Source organism: Sturnira hondurensis, unplaced genomic scaffold, assembly GCF_014824575.4.
Source record: "Sturnira hondurensis isolate 20B ecotype Veracruz unplaced genomic scaffold, ASM1482457v3 Scaffold0020038, whole genome shotgun sequence".
Taxonomy (NCBI): Eukaryota; Metazoa; Chordata; class Mammalia; order Chiroptera; family Phyllostomidae; genus Sturnira; species Sturnira hondurensis.
Window position 1 is genome coordinate 577,870 of NW_028092669.1, and position 12,723 is coordinate 590,592.

The 12,723-nt window shown below is 38.8% G+C and overlaps 1 protein-coding gene across 5 annotated transcripts in view; it reads right to left on the reverse strand.

Moving 5' to 3' along the window:
- The window catches only part of PIEZO2 (piezo type mechanosensitive ion channel component 2), a 524,101-nt gene that overhangs the window by 38,988 nt on the left and 472,390 nt on the right, over window positions 1-12,723 (reverse strand). For 3 of the 5 annotated variants that reach the window (XM_037028556.1, XM_037028560.1, XM_037028557.1), the window contains 4 exons: window positions 12,020-12,186; window positions 5,460-5,627; window positions 2,494-2,970; window positions 1,839-2,097 (listed from right to left, as the gene is read on the reverse strand). In XM_037028556.1, coding sequence (XP_036884451.1) covers window positions 1,839-2,097; window positions 2,494-2,970; window positions 5,460-5,627; window positions 12,020-12,186 — 1,071 coding nt within the window. The remainder of the gene's footprint in view (window positions 1-1,838; window positions 2,098-2,493; window positions 2,971-5,459; window positions 5,628-12,019; window positions 12,187-12,723) is intronic. The other 2 variants (XM_037028559.1, XM_037028558.1) reach the window with 1 other exon arrangement.

Sequence of the window (12,723 nt, forward strand, 5' to 3'; positions counted from 1 at the left end):
CTTTGCTTTTCATCCTTTGGTGACTTTACACTCATCCCTTAATACTCAGCTCTAAGTTCTCTTCACCTGAGAAGTCACTATGGCATCTAACCTCTCTCCACCCCACTAGCCTGTATGGGGAACAACGCCCACCTAACTCTATTGTCTCTAATGCAGTTTTGTATCACTTGTGGGACATTCTTGTTCCCATCATTCCCGTTTGCCACAACAGTCTGTGAGGCATTGGGAAACAGAAATAGCTTTCTTCTTTTAAAAAGCTTGTCATTGCATTCTCATAGTGTTCTGCATTCTGAGCATAGTGTTCGAGTTTTGGTATATAGTCCATGTTGTGCAGTGAAGTAACATTAACTTAATTTCCCACTTCTTCACTCCTCAAAATGGAGTACCCAAATTTAAGTTTACCAAGAAGATTTTATTTTTTAGCTAAAAGTGGTATATAAATAGCTCTTGTTCTCTTTTCCACATTCTCAGTATCTGCTTGTACTTTACTCCTAGGTAAGAAACTCCCTCCCACATAGGTACTAGAGGGTGTACCCATTCTAAAAATAAGGAATCATTTATGTCCTGTATCATGAAGTAATAAAAGTAATATTTAAGAATAATTCTTTTGGAAAGATTGCAATAGCCAGGCTAATTAAAGTAATAGATATATTGGCTTTACCTCTTATTTTTATTATAAAGATAAGATACATGATATTGATACTTTAGACTGAATACTTTGAGATTTTTAAACATAACTTTTTTAATGTCACTGTTGAATTACTTATAAACCTGAAAAATTTCTAGACTCAGTGGGACATCCATTCTGAGTACTATTTTTTTAAAGAAGTAATTATCTTTAAGAATTAAGTACCATTTTTAGGAAAAACCTTTCCTTAAGAGCCAGTTAAGAAAAGTAGCCTTCTACATAGAGCTTCCTTTTCTTTTCCTTTTTTTTAATCCTCACTCAGGACATTTTTCATTTTCTCAGTGGGAATGAAAGGAGAGGAGGGAGGGAGACAGACAGAGAGAGAGAGAACATGGATGTGAGAAAGTGGTTGCCTTCTTGTACGTGCCACAACTAGGGGTCAAACTCACAACCTGGGTAATTGCCCTGACTTGGAATCAAACCCACAACCTTTTAGTTGGTTGAATGACACTCCAACCAACTGAGACACACCACTCAGGGCCCTTTTATTTTCAATTTTATGGTGGTCATGGGACTTTTTGATCTTCTATATATTTAATAAGGCAGTATATAAAAACAGGTAGAATTGGGCAGTGTCTCTTGTCCCCTCACCTGTGATTTGGGCTGGCAATTCTCCCTTTCTGTCATTTAGATTTTTAAGTTGGTTATTGTATAACTTTGTGTTTTGATATGTAGAAACTGGCCTAAGTTTAAAAATGGGATATATCCTTGTTGCATCAAATTATATTCAACATGCACACTTCATTGTTTAATTCAGTATCCATTCACAGAACATCCACAGGTCCCAGGCATTATGCTTGGTTCTGTAAGCACTATCATCTCAGTGGTTAATATCACAGGATAGACAACCAGATTCCAGGAGTCTGCCTGACCTCTCACCATCTGGGTAACTTTGGTCCAATCATTGCACCTTATTAAACTGGTTCCTTATCTATTAAATAGAAATGATATTAGCACCTATCTTGTGTGAGGTGTGAAATGTAAGAAAATATATACAATTATTAGCACTAGATAACAGTTATAGTCACTTATCTATCTAAGAATATCCATCTAACTGATGGTTCTGTGTGAAACTGTCTGACAGTCAGGGCAGGCCAACCTAGATTGAATGCCTGAAGCAACCTACAGGAAGTTTCTATCCAAGGCCTACCTCTGTGTAGACAATGGCCATCATCCAAAACCGTCTGCTGGGCCTAGGGACAGACAGCATGGCCCAGAGGAAGATCAGAATGGGAAGCACGAGGGTGATCACAGAGGCAGAGACCATGTGGTTGAGGATGATCACAAAATAGCACACCATTTCTGAGCGGGCCACCAGAGTGTTGTACATGGCATAGAACAACAGAAGGAACCGGGGCTGCCCAACGTAGAACTTCTCTGATTCTTCAAGTTCTTCGTCATGGAACATCCTGTTAGAAAAAAAAACAAAAAAACATGACAATGAATTTATCTTAATTTCTCCAAATTACTGATTTCCATTTCGCATGATCCTTCCTATCCTTCTCCCCTTCCTTTGTCACCAAATTACTTGTGGGAAAAAACCAATAATATGTTACAGAAAGAAACCTGAGCAGTGGCTACTGACAGCTCTTGCTAGCTCTACCATTCAGTGAGGAGTACTGAAATTTGGTTTGTATTTGCAGTATGATGAGTATTGAAAACTGCACCTGGTTGCTGTAAACATGTAGATGGGTGTTTTTAACATGTGAGTTTTCTCTACATATGACCACAGCACGTGTATGGAAGTGCTAATCCCTAGATGCATGATCCCAACATGCACCTTCAATCTGCCCGCAGGCTCTTACTTGTTCACCAGCAGCTCACTAGCCGTCAGCTCATGAGTCAGGGGCGGTAAGATGCTGGACTCCAGCCTGTCGGAACGGCTGTCGTCTGGGCTGACCGCCATGCGACTTGGACCTGCAGAGTCGTCCTGTGAGCCAAAGGATAAGCGCTCAAAGCTGACCGCCTTACTGTAGGACGGTGGGATCTCCACGTCTCCCTCCTCGGTGGAGGATTGAGGCAACTCAGTGTCTGGGGTGAGGCCGGCCTCCTCGGTCTCCTCAGTCTCCTCAGCTTCCTGTGCCTCTTCCTCCCCCTCTTCTTTGGGCTCCTCTGGTCCATCTGGCTCCACGTCCACCTCAGCCTCACTGCCTTCATCACTGGTGTCCTGGACCCCCACCTCCTCGTCCTGTTCGGCCTCCACATCCTGTTCAGTCTCCACCTCCTCTATGGTTTCTGTGGTCCCCTGGCGTGAATACAGCATGGTACACTGCGTGGGCTCGCTGTCAGGAGAAAGGGATGGGCACAGATCCTTGTCTTAGCCTTCAGGTCCTGAGAATCCTCTCAAATTCTCAAGACACATTCGTAGTACTCCCAAATAAAAACATCAAGGCTTGTGAGAAAATTAAAACACCACATTTCCCCTCCCTCTGCTTCAGTCCTTTGGGATATTCATATCTGGTCTGCAAACAAACAGCACCTTCTTAAATGCAAAAGCTGATGGTGCACACACCTGGTTGAAAACAAGAGCAAGTCACATGGCTCACAAGCTGCTAAATCCACTTATGCATGGAAATTTTAAAAATCACATCAAGATTCACAGCCATGAGTTCCAGTGTTATCTTTAAATCAAGACATAGCATAGCATACCTACCATTATATCTATTTAAAGCAAGTTGCATGTGGAAATGAGAAGCCTTGTCAGTTTTGGTCTGTTGGTGTTGACCAAGACAAGCTCTGCACTCAGTGCTATGCAAAGGACCCACTCAGATCCAGAAGGGGATGATAGGAATGATAAAATATTGGCTAAATAACTGCATGCTCTACAGAAAAAATGGCACATTTCTATCACATTTGTTCCTTATCCCCATTTTTCCATCCTTTGCCTTTTTCTTATTGGTGCTTCTTACATTGAATTTTCACTATCTCCAGCTCCTCATCATCTTCCCTGAGCTCTCTGTCTACACATGGAAATGCCTATCGTTTTCCCCTCCACAGTATGATCTCTCCCTGGGGCTGCTTGCTCCACCCTCTCTCTCCTCCCAGTTGCTTCACTGACTTTCTTCTGCCAGCTCCCCTCTAGTATTCACTTTCTATCAGCTCTCCACTCTTATCTTCACTCTCTCTTTTTGACATTTTGTTCTTTTCTCTTGCATCCTCCACTTCTTCTTTCTTGTTTTATCTTCTAACTTTCTCTGCCAGTTCCATGCAGACAAAGTTGGAAAAAAAATAGAACTTCCACACCAGTGAAATTCATGGCATGCTTTTTAATATTGTCTACCTCAGACACATCCAGCCCCCAAAAGGCAGAGGTACAAAAATTATCTGGAGATATGGAATCTGTGAATATAGAATTAGAATTTGTTAGATTCTGAGCTATGCACTGTCATTTGATTGGCATATATAGGTAGGTAGGGTCCATAAACACTGAGTTTCTCAAATGCAAGGATTGTATTAATTTTTCTTGTTACTGACACCAGTGTAGACATATTGAATAGAGGAAATTGATGAGACTTGACTGAGCCCTAAGGCTGAAGAACCAGATTAGCATGAGTTTTGGGTACTGGTTCAGGTGTTTAACATTCCCAGGGCTTTGGCCCTAACCATGTACATCATATAGAAAGCCCTTGGAATGCCAAGCCAAACTGGCTATTTTCTAAGACTTACTGCAATTACACACAGCCTTTTAGGAGGCCCTGAAATCCACTGATCACCTCAGGGAATTTTCAGACCACTGGAACCAATCTCACACAAGTTCTAGCTTCTAGTTACACTATATCCAATGACAGGAATGCTGTGTATGGTTTTGGATTTGGTCTGTCCCCAGAGGGATTCAACAAATCCTGGTGCCTTCAGGAATCAACAAAGTGGAATAAGTTAGCGTGTGTCTGCCAGAGGACATCTCAAATGGCCAAGGCATTCCCATCATTGCTGGGTCCTAGCACACTGCAGCACTGTATTAAGGTATATAGTTGCCAGAAAACAGAAGTTAAGAACCCTCTGATTTGCCAAAATTGAAATTCATTTTGGATTGGGTTATTTTGGTGTCAGGATACGCACAATGTAGCTGATGCTTCTGTGCCCCTGATAACCATTCAGAAGCAACTCAAAAAAGAGCTTTTGGATTTTATAGAAATAATTTCATTTATAAATGATTATTATTTTATGGTAGGATTTAATGAGAAAACTTAAGCCCAAAGTAATCTTTCCCAAACAAAACAAGTTAGAGTCTACTGCATAATAATATTCTTTTAAAAAATCAATCATAAAATATATTCTGGCTTTATGTCAGTTATGTTGATAAAATGTGGGCAGATCTATTCTGTATCAAAATATCACCATATATGGAAAATTTTTAGATTTTTTTCCTAATGCATATATCTTTTGATAAGGTCATGAGAAAAATTCTAAGTTTCCTGACACATTTTTCCCAGTGAGGACTGCCAAGATGAGCTCTCAATCAAGGATGAAACATGCTTATTTCTTTGAAAATGAAAGTGTTAAATACTTATAAAATGGAGGACAATGTTTATAATAAGGGTTTTTAAGAAACTCCTAACAGACAAAAACTAAACAGCAGTTAGTTTACTAGACTACTGTCCTAGGAACAACTTACTATGTCCCAGGAATGGTGGTGGTTATGCTTTGATTATTCATGCGAATTCTTAAAATAAAAATAAAAGGAAAACATACATCACACAAACTTATATTTGCAATGACATAACAGGGAAATATAATAAATTACAGAACAAAGCATGCACAAGTTAAGCACCTTGATGCTAAACTGCCACTGTCAGCTGATGAGGAGGACATATCCAAGCTGAGCATTTTACGGAGCCTAGGTCGAGCCCGCTCACTTGTTTTAGGAATAGTTTCTGGTCCATCTAAATCATCAAGGGTAGACTGCCTTGAGAAGAGCATGGTTGCTTCAGTGTAGCAGCTAGCAGCGCAAACAGTTACAGAGACACAGTGTTACAACACCAGTGGTAAATCAGTTTACACATGGATCAATTGACCAACACACTGCCATGCAGCAAACCACATGTGACACCACCACTGACAATGACAACCACCACAGCGGGGCTCAAGGACAGGGAAGGACCTGTTTGGCAGGACAATTAAACACATTAGTACTGGATTTAACAAAATATATTGGCTAGTGGCAAATTATGAGATGTCCCTCTCCGGGTGGGACATGGAGAGAGAATAAGATTATAAGTTCTCGCACATCTCTTACAGAGAATTTATATCATTATAACTTTGCAACTGAATTTTTCTTAACTGAGGAAGGAATGCTTTATTTGGAGCTCCCTGGGTTTGTTGAGAGCATTTTGTACCCAAATTGCTTAAGCAGAAATATTTGCTCATGTATAATTTTTAATTTATACGAAATATTTCAATTTTTTTTAACACAGTTTCAGCAATGAGAGAGGGAAACTCGGGGATAACCACAACAAACTAAATTTTCCACTGCATTTTTTCAAGTGATATTCAGAGAAGCCAAACCAGATACCTTACATGTGGAAGAGATGCTGGTTTGATATGCAACTGGATATAAACCAACATCAAAAAAAAAAAAGAAAGAAAATGGTACAAAGGAAAAAACAAAGGAAGTCTAGCAATGGCAGGGTCATTTTGTCTGTTAACTTTTCATTTTTCCTAATAAATTTTATCTTCTGGATTATGTTTTAGGTCTTGATGGATATCATCAGGATGAGAACCCATTGGCTAAAATCCTCAGCTCCTGATCTCCATTGAGGCAACAACTGGGGAGGAAATGATGGTAGACACAGGACTGAGATGCTACTAAAGAAGAAGCAAATAGAATTATTATATAGATATTAATTTCAGTTCAGACATACGGCTTAGCTCCGAAGAGCCTTATGAAGGTGGCTACTGGAATATGAATCTTCCAACCTGAACACTAATGACTTGGTTGACCCAAGAGAGCAGGCCTTTGTGATACAGGATGGCTGATTCCCCAGCCGACACTGTTAAGCTGAACATTTTCATTAAGTGACCACACTAGGGAGCCTACACTATATGCCTAGCCTCACAGATGGATGCCCTCAGTCAATAATTATGATGCAGAAATGGACACCATAACAACCTTTGGGGGTTAGGAAGCAGGGACTTTGAGTAACTCACTCATGGACCAGTTCAAGGGCTTTTCAGGTTCCAGGTGCTTTAGCACAACCTACAAGAACTTTAGTGGGGCCATCCTGCTGCACAAGTCCCAGCTACATGGCCAGGAGAGGGGCAAGGCAATAAGAGAGGTGAGAATATAAGCAGTCAAATGGTCTGAGGACACATGGGGCTGATTTTTAAAAGGCCATACTGCTTTCAGATGTCACCATGTCCTGAACAAAATGAGGAGATGACAGCAAGGTAAAGTGGAAACACATGGAGCACTGGGCTTGAGTTTCCTCCACAAGGACATTCACCAGTGGCTGGGTGTTGGATAAATCAGATCCCCTCTTTGGGGTCCAATTTCATCATTCATGAGATGAGAAACAGGATCTTTGAATTCCTGTATTTCATTTTATAGTTTTAGAGGTATAACCCCATGGTCTTTTGGGAGTTTGCAGGCAAAAAGACAAGGTGCACCCTGTCTGGTAGCACTGCTTGAATTTTCTGCATAAGAATCATTGTTGAGATCCCTATTTAACTTGTTAATTCTTGAGTTGGGTTCTGTGGTCCTATTAACTTACCTTCAGACCCCACACAATTGGATTATTTGGAGTGTGACCATTTGTTGTCCAATCCAGAACAGTTTAAATGTACAAGGGAGTGGGTAGGGCTTTATAAAATAGACCCAAAGGACAAGACTAAATGGATGGTTGTTTAGTTGCAGAGTACCACAGCAACCTTTAGGTGACACTTTCCAAATGATAATCCGTCCCTTCTTATCTAGGAATGCTCCTTAGGCTGTCACTAGTGTTACTTGCAGGAATTTAAACCAATGTATTTTTGGGGGGAGATAGATAATTTCTGATTTTATAATTGCTATCTTGTATCTGATTTTATAATTGCTATCTTATCTGGATTTGAAGGAAATCATGACTATTTTACTAAGTCAAAAGGAACACAAATTCACTTCGTAGGTTCCCACTGCAACCTTGTCTACTATATGCCCAGCGGTAAAGATAGGTGACCTGGGTGCCAGGGTAGGAGTTGGAACAGGTAGGACAGCACCACCTAGGCTGGGTCTTCTGCAAAGTGGGTAGGGCCACACAGAGCATGTGAGTCCCTACTTGGGGATGATGATAGACCCTACCCAATGACACAGGTATTGAGAGCACTTCTGTACTCAGAATACCTTCTAGGGAAGATGACAGCCGTTCCAGCAGTGAGCATGGCTTTCTGTAGACTCTAGTGTAGACAAATGACTGGGGATTTGAAAGTTTCCTAAAGCAAAGAAACTAGGAAGGCAGCTTAACCATGACTAAGAAGGCAAATATATACATTAATTTCCTAATGACATAGACATAATTGACCCCATTATGTCTCCTGTTTCTTTAGGTTGAAAATAAAAAGTAAAATTAATTTTAAAGATACTGGTTTTTTACTAGTATTGGTTGACCATTTTAAATTTGGGGGATATTTTGACAGTCTTTGTTAAAAAGCAATTCATGAATTTAAATATCTTCTACCTCACAATTTTTGATTATGGATATAGTTTTATACTTGTAATTTGGGGTCAGATTTAAGGGCAGGTGTTTGATTTTATTTTTAACAGTTCTTCTTTTTCTTCTCCTATTTTATCCCTTCTAAGTTGTAATTTATAATTTTGGTTAATTTCTTAATTGGATAGATTGTTAATTATTGTGCAATTAAAATGTACTAATTCGGGAATTATGTGTGTTTATTTTGTAGAAAACTTATTTCCAACTTCACTTTCTAATATTCTTTTTGCTCTCTCTGATTAGTATGACACAGAATTTGGTTCTGGAACAGTTAGTTATTCTGAAGTCAGGTTCATGTATGATATTCAGGAGGCTTGTGAAACCTTTGACGTTTTTTGGAAAAAGTTGTATTTCTCTACACTTTTCCTTTTGAGAGACAATGCATAGCTTCATGAAATTTCAAAAGAGGTTCGTGAAAACATATTACCAACTGCTGTCAGAGTCATTGCCAATTAATGGAGAAAGGTTAGTCCATCCATTCCCCATTTCACCTGCCAAGCTCAGGAACCCAGGTAAGAATAACAACAACAAAAATCTCTGTATTTTGAAACAAGGCAAGAAGGGAAGTTAAAAATTTTATTTTAATAAATTTAAAATATTATAAATCACATTATGGGACATCATATTTTTGAAGAAAAAATGGGCATATTCAAGAAGAAAATTATATACTATATGTGTATATAATTATATTCTTAACTCTGTGGGAGGAAATATTCCCGGTTAAATATAAACATGACTTTCAGTTAAGATAAACAGAGCTGTCAGAAGCCTTTATTTTGGAATTCAGACAAAGTGAAAAATAGTTTGCCTCAGACCCTGTCCATATTCAGAATGTACACAGCTGTGCTGTCCAAAGCTAAGTGTAGTGGGACAACTATATATGGTATGCACAAGTAAATAAGTAAATAATAGCAATATTTTGGAAAATGTGCATCTAGAGTATCTCAGCATTTTTCTTCTCCATTCTCCCATTTAAAAAATGGTTATTTGGTCACAAATAGGTCATAAAGTGGGTGAATTTGGAAATTTTTACATTCCCCAGTTCATTTTCATTTACCACTTAACTGGGAAGTAACATTAGTCAGTATCTTGAATATTCACTACATTCAGACAAATCTTGCTTCCCTTAACTCCTTGACAACATGACACACTTCACCATTTCTGCAAGGATGTCCTTGTAGTTTTATTTTATTATGAAAGGTATAGCTACCGTAAAATAACTTGGAGTGTGTAAGAGTGTGGGTAGAATGAGGACAAAAATGGACTTCAAGTTTTATCATGAAAATGAACTAAAGAGAAAATAATTCCGTTTAAATTATTGACATATAGATGACATAGATGATATAGACATAGAGGGAATTGTTGCAAGAATACACGTAAGAAGCTTGGTAGTTTCCAAACAGGACAGCTTTTATGGTTTGAAATTAAGAAAAAATGAGAACAAAATCTATGCAACAATGACTTGTCTCCATGGAGTCTGTCAGAAGAGACTGAAGCTCCCCTTTGAAAACTGACTGTAGGACATTTTCAGGAAGACGCACAAGGAGGCTCAGTCAGCACTCAGAGATGTAAGAACACCATACTGTTTTCACTTTGTAACAGGTATTACCAAGGCTTCAGAAATTAATTACTGAGAAATGTGTGTGCTTGGGTAGGAAGAGAATGAAAAATTAAGTTCTGTTATCATGCACAATGTTCTAATAATCAATTGTTTTACTGTAGGAGTTGAAAGCATCTTAAATACAATTAGCAAATAAATGTTTTGACCTTGAAACTCTTAAAAGTTTCTGTCCTAAGTTATTTCTTCTGTTAACAAAAATTTATAGTAGCTGAAATGTATCTATTCCATCGGAACTTATAAATAAGAAAGATTATTCCCAAATTAAAGTGAAAAATAAATTCTTCATTACTTCTCAAAGGACTTTAAAAGAATCACTACCTAGTTTCAGAGGACTGGAGGAGTAACATCCATGATGAATTTTATGTGTACAAAAATCAAACTTAAACCAACATATGTTGGAAACCAACATATGTTGAATACATACACTTTTGAAAAATAAAAATGAGGTTTTAGCATATATACCATTTTAAAACTTGAGGGTTTTTAAAAATATATATGTTTCCATACTGATTAATTTAGATCTGCATCAAATAGACTATTAGAATAAAGAAAAGGCACAACTGGAGAAGCTAAAATACAATTTGGCAACAGCTAAAAATAGCACTTCAAGGTAAAATTTTTTTCCAAAATTTTTTTGCCTCTTCCAATGAGGTTGCAATTTCAATTTCTAGTTACCTATTTTGGGTTTGGTATCTCAGTATTGATAAAATAGCCTTGGTTCCTTCTACTCTCATCTTGTAGCATATTCAGTATTTGTGAAGGACAAACAGTTCACTAGACCTTGGGGCCTTGCTCAGCATACGAATGAAGTACAACTGGGAATAATCCATGAGCTTCTGAACCAGCAGTGAGAATGCAGCCCAGCTCTGATGTCCTTATAGAGAGGAAATTAGTCCAGAATTCCACAGATAATCCTGTGGCTGAGTTTTTCATTCAGGCTCAAACCGCTTAGAGATGACTTATTTTTATGTGTCTATCCCAGAATCAAGCCCAGTGCCTGTCATGAAATAGGTGCTTTTTAACATGTTGAATAAAAATAGTAAATACATGAAAGTCCTCAGTGAAACAGCTCTTTACCTATGAAGACAGGCACAAGGTGTAATCCACTCAGTGTAGCTAATTACCTGCAGTGTGTAATTTTCCTCCTAACACAAGATTTCTGCTTTAACTTGAAAGTCAAATCTGTACAGCTGAGAGCAGCTGGTAAATACTGGGATGCAAAGAATATATAAGTTTCTCTGGGATAGGCCATAAGAAAGACAGGTCAATTTTCCAAGCTGGCCTGGAGTGCCAAAGAGGCAATGCATGGCAGCACACCATATGGTGGTTGAGAGATCGGGCTGTGTGTCAAGCTATTATAGATGGTTTTGGACCCCGGGTCTGCTTATATATACTTTTGAGTGGTGTGACTTTGGGTAGGTTACTTAACCTCTGCAACTGAAATGGGGATGATAACGTCACAAATCTTATAGGATGAACTGAGGTAACCGAGAAACAGTTCTTGGTGCTGGCCCACTGTGCATGATCACTACAGGGTTGCTGTTGTGAGACGGTGCATGTGGTCACACAACTCAGGGAAGATGGGCTTCTACTGTGAATCATAAAGCAACAATTCTGAAGGAAAAATATAAAAAATAACAACAGGGCCGAAGATTCTAGTTTAGAAGATACTTTGTTGAGGGGCATTTTAAAAATGAATTAAAGATGCACCCCTTGACACAAATAGTAATTTTATCATCAGGACGTTTCATTCTTGCTTGTCTCCAGCTCGAAAACCATTATCCTGTGCCTACCAATCACATAGGTGTTTCTAATGGTTTTTGGTTGATATATGATTTTATCTGGCTCAGTCTGGGGGAGGAAAACATTCCTTTAGCTTTGTTGTGCGTATGGAAACATCCTAAATAGGGTGGCGATCTATGTAAGTTTTGATTAACTTTCACCCCTTATATTCATTTCTCATATTGATGAAGTCCACCTTTTACCTTTGTCCAGATCAAATCTATTGTTCAGAACACGAAATACCTGGAGATACTGTCATGTGAGTCTAAGCTATCCATCCTGTGGGCTGTCTGTGCACCTGAAGCGGCACCAGGACGATCGTCAATTGTGTCCAGTCCAGACTCTCTGGAAAGGTTCATGATGTGGTTCTGATAGTACATGTGGATGCTTTCCCGAGTGGGAACGTTGCCCTGCAGTGAACGAGACATTGCCACAATTCTTACTTGCCTCTGCAGCCATCTGTCATCACTCAATACTGACAGCTCTCAGCTACCATGCACACCTCGAGTAGGTTAACACAAAGCTAATGAAGCTGGAGGTTGAAGTCAGTGCATGGAGTTAGTGGTGTCCAGTATTACTGGGTAATGCTAAACTAGAAATCCCTCTTGTCTAAGGATAAAGGTGGTCAAAAGTACAAACTTCCAGTTATAAAATAAGTAAGGCTTGGGAATGTAATATATAGCAGGGTCACTATAGTTAATAATACTGTGCTGTACATGGGGGTCCACCCTTATTTGCAGGGGATATGTTTCAGGATGCCCAGTGGATGCCTGAAACCATGGATAGTACTGAACGATATACACACTACGCTTTTTTCCTGTACAGATGTACCTATGGTAAAGTTTAATTCATAAATTAGGCATACTAAAGGGGTTAATAACAATAACTAATACTAAATTATAACAATTATAACAACATACTATAATAAAAGTTATGTGAATGTGCTT